Source organism: Dromaius novaehollandiae, chromosome 12 (assembly GCF_036370855.1).
Source record: "Dromaius novaehollandiae isolate bDroNov1 chromosome 12, bDroNov1.hap1, whole genome shotgun sequence".
NCBI lineage: Eukaryota > Metazoa > Chordata > Aves > Casuariiformes > Dromaiidae > Dromaius > Dromaius novaehollandiae.
The window spans coordinates 21,994,047-22,001,548 of NC_088109.1; the positions used below are offsets into that span (position 1 = coordinate 21,994,047).

Genomic DNA, 7,502 nt, shown 5'->3' on the forward strand with positions numbered 1-7,502 from the left:
CAGTCCCAGAGGGGCACAAACCCATGATCTGGACTATGGAGCACCCCCACAACTCCAGGCTGGTAGAGACCATGTTCCAGTACTATCCAAATGCCATTTAGGTTCAATGGGGAAAAAAAAGAGGGCCAATTTTACCATAGTTCTAAATAACCAATAAATAAAACCAATATTCTGGAGTAAAAGCCCCAACTTCACTTCCACAACGCCTTTTTCCAGAAGAGTCACATACTCCATTTTTATAGCTTAACCCACTGAAAAGATAACTAAAATGATAAACAAAACATATGTTAATGCAGGTCAAAGATATTTAACTTGAAAGAGCCGAATGAAGCCACCTTGTTTCCAAACTACACCACAACTATAAACAAAACAAGAATTTTTAATAACAGTCCCACAAATAGATGGCAAACAGGCTAGGCACATTCATTCTATAGAGGTCAGGATCATGAGCTTGATTCCTCATTCCAGGAATAGCAGGACTATCTAGTGTCTATTCTGGTCAGCTCAGCTTGGATACGGAACAAGAGAATACTTTTCAATAGTGACATGGACAGCAGTTTATGTCCTTTAAGGCACTACCTTAGATACCGCAAACACGCGAAGAAATTTTCTGGAGAACAGAGAGAATGAAGACTGGTATCTGAGACACCTGTTCCACGCAAGAGGATATTCATTTCAAAATTATGCAGAATAGTTTCAGTTTGGCCTTCTCCCACCTTTAAGGAAAAACAAGGATGCGAGAAGAGTGAAACACTGATGATGTATATTCCCTGAACCCTCCAGAAAGAAAGACGTGTTCAAATCACTCAGTGGGATCTCCAAACCACACACGTTGGGTCTCTACAGCTAGCAGTGACAAATACAACAGAAATGCTTACTGGTAAACATATGCCTTGCACAGGACATACGCGCTACAACTTGTTATTTTTACACTGAGAAGTCCTGGGGATTTTTAATTTGCATGTCAGACATCCAGTTGTTGCTCTCACGCCTTCCACTGACGTTCTTTCAGTACATTTCTCTGTAATCAAAGCACATTGATGGTAAAGGACATGAAGTTTGGACAAGGAAAGCGCTTATCCTAAAGTTAAAGATACAGAAAGCACAACCTCAGAGAAGTTCCATCACCTCCCACGTTTGCTTATATATCCAGACAGAAGACTTCAGAAAATTACAAATATCATTGCTACATGCCAGTTCTTCTCCAGAAGTATTAACTCTGTGAAATCAGGGGGTTTATTCTATTTTACAATGACATTTTAAAGCAACCCCACTCAGAAATATTCTGAATGGCCATGCCAGGAGGAGAGAGGAAGTTACAAGAGGCGTGCAAGAACACAACATACAGAAACCAAAAGAGAAAAAAAGAGGGAGGGGAGCAACAATACCATTAAGAAAAACAAATGGAAACAGAGAACCGTAGTCTACCTTCAAATAGGAGCATGCAACTCCCTGCAGTATCAGGAGGAAATACAAGGCCAAGTTCTGCCCTAACATTCTTACAAAGTCCAAAGTAAACTTTCCTTCTATGTTTGAAGAAGTAATGGATATTGGAAGGGAATATGTGTTTGTGGAGCAAAGTTCCCAGCAGAAGTCTGAATTCAAGCCTTCTTCTGCGTTCAGGAACTGATTGAGCTCTACCAGAGCAAACCACTAGAGCAACCACAGGACACCAGTGGAAGCGGTGACTAGCACCAGTTCCCTCATCCGTTACACCAACACAAAAACATCTAGGAAAGAAAAGCACTGTAAACCCCAGCAGGCACATTACCATTATTCATTCCCGAGCTAGCCAGTTAAATTGCCATCTCGCTGAACTGAATGCTGTGCAGAACACGGCTTGCGCCTCTCACAGAAGGAAAACCTCAGAAAAACTCAAAATGCTCCATACTTGATACACTTGCCTGAACAGAGAGGAATACAGTTTAACCATAAAAAAAAGCCAAGAATAGAGTTGGGGAAAGTGAATGAGTGACATACTATAACAAATCTAGCATTAATATAATCACTACAGGTTTAATGCAGTCTTCGCATGGGAACTCTGAATTCTCTTGAGTTGGATTTGACCTCATTTTTTTAAGAGGTATACCTGAAATATTTACCAACAGCCTCTTAGAGAACTATTCACGTGCAATTTAACTGTTCAGTGTCTACAGTGATTTTTGATTTGCTGTGCCAACTGTAAAAACCATTGTGTTTAAAGCTCCTTTCATGAGATCTGGAGGATAGTTGAATAGAAAGGGGATAGTCGGATCCAAGAAAGCAAAACCTGTAACTGCTGCCAGTCACCCTCCCACACATCACACAAAGATTCTGTCAAGTCTGTAAAACATACAGGGAGAATTAGCTAAAGTCCTAACTAGTTCACAAATCGGAGAACATTTATCAGCCAAAGTAAATTCTACAGCAAATAACTGACTTCACAGCTGAATTAAAAAAAAAAGTAGGTCATACCAAATCTTAATAAAAAACGGCATACTGTAATTGCACACAATAATTTGATGCAAAAGTTGCCCCATCATATCTATGATGCCTTTTTCAAACTACTACTTTTTTAAATAATGGAGATAAATTTCCAATAAATGTCATCTAAGTAAATCTTAACCAGACATGGTAATTTTAAGTGAGGATAAGCATCATCAAATCGTCAAATTAGAAGTTAAGCTGTTGATGCAGTATCTTACAGATTTGATGCAAAAACCAAGATCAGAAGTCGCGTATTTCAAGTAATAAATTATGAAACACAAGTCATTAAGTTTCGTTACGTTAGTCATTTATAAAAAGAAATTCTGAAGAATTTCCCAGCCATTGACTTGTACGTCACATACTGTAACACTCAAAGGAATACCACATCAAAGGGCTCTGACCTCCGAGATCTTCTCAACACACAAAGTTCACTCACAACATTCAATCGCTCCTACTTTCAGTTATATTTATTCATAAATGATATTAATATGCAAGAAGAGATGACAATATTAAGTACTTTTTCAAATTCCACAAACAAAAGTAATCCAAAAAGCAGCAAAAAATGAATAGAAAGCTGATGAATTAAATGAATTAAAATCAGAAGCCATTCACAAGAGTCCATTAAAAGCTAAACAGAAGTACAACGTTCTAGACCCAAGGATCACATCTGCAAACAAGGCTACATTTCTTAACCTGAAATCATGAATTGCCGTCCCTCTTGAGGACCCTCGAAGGGACAAAACATCCCACGATCCAAACAACTGTTTTAAAATTATCATTAAAAACAAAATAAGAACATGTGAGAGAAAGCTTCTGCTCGCAAAATGAACATCAGTACGGTGGCCAAATGAAAATGATCCAGTATGATACAAGATATGATCCATATGGACTCCTACATCTCATTAAGCCTCTCCTCCCACAAACACTTATGCACATGCTTGACATTATGCTGTGAGAACTTCCAGCGACTGCAAGACTACATACTGTAGTAGCGCAGCTAAATACTGGGTAACTGCAGGATCGACATCTTTTACCTGAACCCCGCAACCGGGAAACCACGAAAACAGAACCCCAGAGAAATGAACCGTGCTTTGAAGGTTTATCACATGACAAAATAGGATTTATCAAAACTAATGAAGATTCAGATCTACAAGCATATACAATGCTACCATCCTGAAAGTCACACCTCACTCAACAATATGTATCAGTTTTATATAAGATAAGTAAGTTCAATACCTCAGGATATTCTGCAAAAAACATACACATACTTGTAATCAACAGGCATCATAAAATACATAGTTAAGTACTACCACACTATATTGCTATAACCGATAGAGTTTCAATGGCCTAAACGCATGCTCCCCATTAAAAAAAAGTAGGCACTTCACAATGTTTAAAACACTGCACAAGTAGTAACTAACCAAATATCCTGCTAACCTCCTTTGTCAACCAAGTCAAGACACCAAGTCATGAAAACAGCCTGCCCATGAGAGTATCTCAATGCACTGTTTCACGCCAAAAAGGAAAACAATGCTTTTCACAGCTGAAATCTTAGGGATACTTCCTTGACAAAGAAAAATAACGTGATCTCAAATTTCAAATGCACGGTACTTATACAAAGAAAATCAGAAGTCAACATTTTAGAATAAATCAGAAAAAAAGAAACAAAACGCAGAGCACTGCATCCCTACTTTACCACCAACCGGTATTTCCAGGACAAACTTTCTGAATCCACTAGCTTGGAGAGCGCAAAAAAAAATTTTTCTTTGATATTAAATTAACCGCTCTATGCCAGCTTCACCATCTTGTACAGACTTCCACTGCTGCTCTGCACAGGGTAATCAGCAAAAACCGACAGCTAAAGCTTTCGGAAATCCGCACCATTCCCACATCGAGTATAAAGCCGATCCCTTTCGGGCGACAACAGACATGGAGAGACCAACATTGCAGAAGGGAGCTGCTGCTCTTGTGGCATCTCTAGTCTCATCCACTTCCCTTCGCTCCCTAATCCTCAGTTACTTCTACTCTTGTAGAAAAACATGGGTAAATCTCTGCCCAAAACACAGAAAACTGTCCGCCCTGGAACAAAACTGGGACAAAACAGGAACATTCCTGGCTGCTTGGAGACCTCCAAGAGATCTTTCTTAAATTATGGCCAACACAGAAGGCACAGAGCAACAAAAAGATCCCGGTCCCTGCCACGTTCACAAGACGCGTTGTCCAGGTCTCATTAAGCGCTTGAAAGGGATTTTTTATAATTCATGTTTTTTTTAAATGGGGCAGAAGGGACTACACCTTGGGGGGGATCAACCAAGACCTGGGCAGCGGTGAAAATCAACAGGTCGGCACGAGGGGCTGGCGGGAGGGCGCGGGGCGGCAGGGCGCCCGCGTACCTGGTGGAGGTGCCTTTCCGGACGTCGCAGATGCTGCACTTGAAGGCCTCCGCGCTGTTCCTGAAGGTGCACACGCTACAGTCCCAAAAGCCTTCGTCTGCCGCGGGTTTTGCTTGCCTTTTTGGCCTTGAGGAGGGAGAAAGAGAGAGAGAGGGAGAAAGTGAGTGTGTGTGTGTGTGTGTGTGTGTGTGTTTGGGGAGGAGGAGAAAGAAGCAGGAGGAGGAGGAGAGAGCAGGAGGAGGAGAGAAAGAAAACACACACACACACACATTAGAAACCATATTATAAAGCCCCGAAACCCGGCGGCTTTTCTGCTCCCCCCCCTCCACACGCAGAGGCACCGGAGCCAGGGCCGCCCCAGGCCCGGCCGGGCGGGAGGCCGCGTCCCCCGGCAACGGCCCCGGAGGGGGGGGGGGGGGGCTCCCCCGCGCCCCCCTTTTTTTATTTTCGCGGCGGGGGCGGGCGGCCGGAGTTTAAAGGCCGGGCGGGAGGCGTGTTCCCCCCCGCCCCGGCCGCCTCCACCTTGTTAAATCTCCCTTTGTCTGGCAGGAGGGAGTGCGCGGAGAGGGAGTGCGTGCGCCAGCCAGAGAGGAGCCGCCATGGCTGCTCCGGCACCCGATCAGCCCTGGCACCGGCGGCGGGGGAGACACAAACACTTCTCCCTCTCCCTCCTCCTCCTCCTCCTCCTCCCTGCTGCCCTTCCACGCTCCCTCCATCTTAGCGAGCTCCGCGCCGCGCCGCGGAGTTTCTCTACCTGCCGCGCGGGCGGGCGGCTCTTCGCCCCCCCCCCCCTCCCCTCCCCGCGCGCTCCCTCCCTCCATCTTAGGCGCCCCCGGCCGCCCCCCCGCGCGCGCCGCCGCCGCACCGGGCCTAGCCGCCGCCATCCGCCCGCCGCCGCCCCCCGCCGCGCCGCCTCCATCTTGTGCGCCCCCCCCCCGCGCCGCCGCCCGCGCCGCCGCTCACCTGGTCGGGCTCTTCTTGTCGCCCATGACCATGGATCGGGGCCGCCCCTGCCCTGCGCACAAAGGGAGCCGCGGGGGGCACGGCACGGCGGGGCACGGCACGGGCGGGACGCCGCTGCCTCCGTCCAGCGGGCTCCGGCTGCTCCTCGGCCGCCGCCGCCGCTCCTGCCGCTGCCAGGCGCCGCTCCAGACTAGCAGCGCAGCGCAGCCCGGCGCCCTCCTTCCCTCCCGCCCTCCTTCCCTCCCTCCCCGCGCCGCGCCGCGCCGCTCCGGCGGGCGGAGCTCGCCGCCGCGCCGCCGCCAATGGGGGCGGCCCCGGCCCCGCCGCCGGCCCCGGCCCCGGCCCCGGCCCGGGGGGAGCCGCGCGGGCAGCGCCCCCGGGGCCGCCGCTGCCGCCGCCGCCGCACCTGCCCCGCGCAGCGCGGGCCGGGCCGGGCCGGGCCGGGCCCCGCGCCGCCGCCGCCCAGGGGGGGCCCCGCAGCCGCCCCGCCGGCGCCTCGCCGCCCGCCTCGGGCAGGTCGCAAGCGGCCGCCCAGAAACAGCCCCGCCGGCCCGCCAGCTTCCGAGGCGGCGGGGAGCGGCGTCCCGCCTCGGCCTGCGCCCGCCGGCAGCCGCCCCGGGGGCCCCGCGGGGTGCCCGGCCCCTCCTGCCGCCCCGAGACGTGCGGGTAAGGACCGGCTGAGGAGACTCAGCCAGTGGCACAGTACCCCCAAAGTCACTATTCAGAAACTAAACACGAGGCGGGACGTGCCCCCATCATGACGGGACAAATGCACAACCGTGCCCCGCGCTTTAAAGCTCTAGTGATCGGACTCGTCCATAAAGAGGCTTTTTCCCTCCTCCGCGGCCCGTTTCCACCGTCGAAGCGTGCTGCTGGAGGAGCTCCTGTATCTAACAGCTGCATGTCACCCTTCTGCCATGCCCAGCTCTCCCACATACGAAACACGGCAATTTAACCCCTGCTCGTACCTCCGCCCGCCGCCCTCGCTGCGGTTTGAGCAGCTAAAGTCCTCGGACGGCTTTGCCTCACTCCGCGCGAGTCCCCGACCGAAGCAGGGAGAAGCAGCCATACTCCGAGGGCAGAGTTAAGGTTGTGCAATTATCACATGTAGGAAGTGTCATTTTCCGATTGCATCTGCTGTTTTCCAAACATTTTTGCTCTTTTAGATGATAGCAGTGGCATTTGCCTAAGGAATCTGTGTGGGAACAGTAACTCCGTGACGTTCACCCGGGTGCACGGGGCACAAGTCCTGCTGTGCCGTTGCAGCCGGACCTTCGCTGTAACCGCGTTTCTGAGCACGAGTGTTTTGGGACCACGTCAGTGGTGAACCTGGAAAGAAACCCAGAAAGGCAGCAGGCTCTCGAGCGCTGGATCGGGACGAGGTCTGAGCAGCGGCTGACTCCCATTTTCTGCTGCAGCATGAAGAGGCCACAGCTGCCTAACTTAGCTCTCCGTCACTGCATTAAACAAAACAGCCGCTACAGGCACACAGTAAGTTATCATGGAAACACTAAGGAGCTATGGCACATTTTTAGAAAGCAATTCATCTCCCCAAAAAAGTTTCAGGGTTGCTGTTTTCTTTTCATAGCAAAACTTGCTTTCTTTCCAAAAAACCTACTACATCCTTTATTATCAATTCCCCTGGAAACGCTCCTTCCTCAGCAAATAATGTTTTCAAAG

The 7,502-nt window shown here is 49.4% G+C and overlaps 1 protein-coding gene across 2 annotated transcripts in view; it reads right to left on the reverse strand.

Moving 5' to 3' along the window:
• Positions 1 to 6,105, reverse strand: part of RYBP (RING1 and YY1 binding protein) — a 47,809-nt gene extending 41,704 nt beyond the window's left edge. Inside the window, exons 1-2 of one of the 2 annotated variants that reach the window (XM_064519207.1) lie at positions 5,823 to 6,105; positions 4,860 to 4,985 (exon numbers count right to left, since the gene is read on the reverse strand). In XM_064519207.1, the coding sequence (XP_064375277.1) occupies positions 4,860 to 4,985; positions 5,823 to 5,854 (158 nt within the window). In that variant the 5' untranslated portion in view covers positions 5,855 to 6,105. Of the gene's footprint in view, positions 1 to 4,859; positions 4,986 to 5,381; positions 5,606 to 5,822 lie in introns of those variants that run through there. The other variant, XM_064519206.1, reaches the window with a different exon arrangement.
• Between the last annotated feature and the right edge of the window lie 1,397 nt (positions 6,106 to 7,502).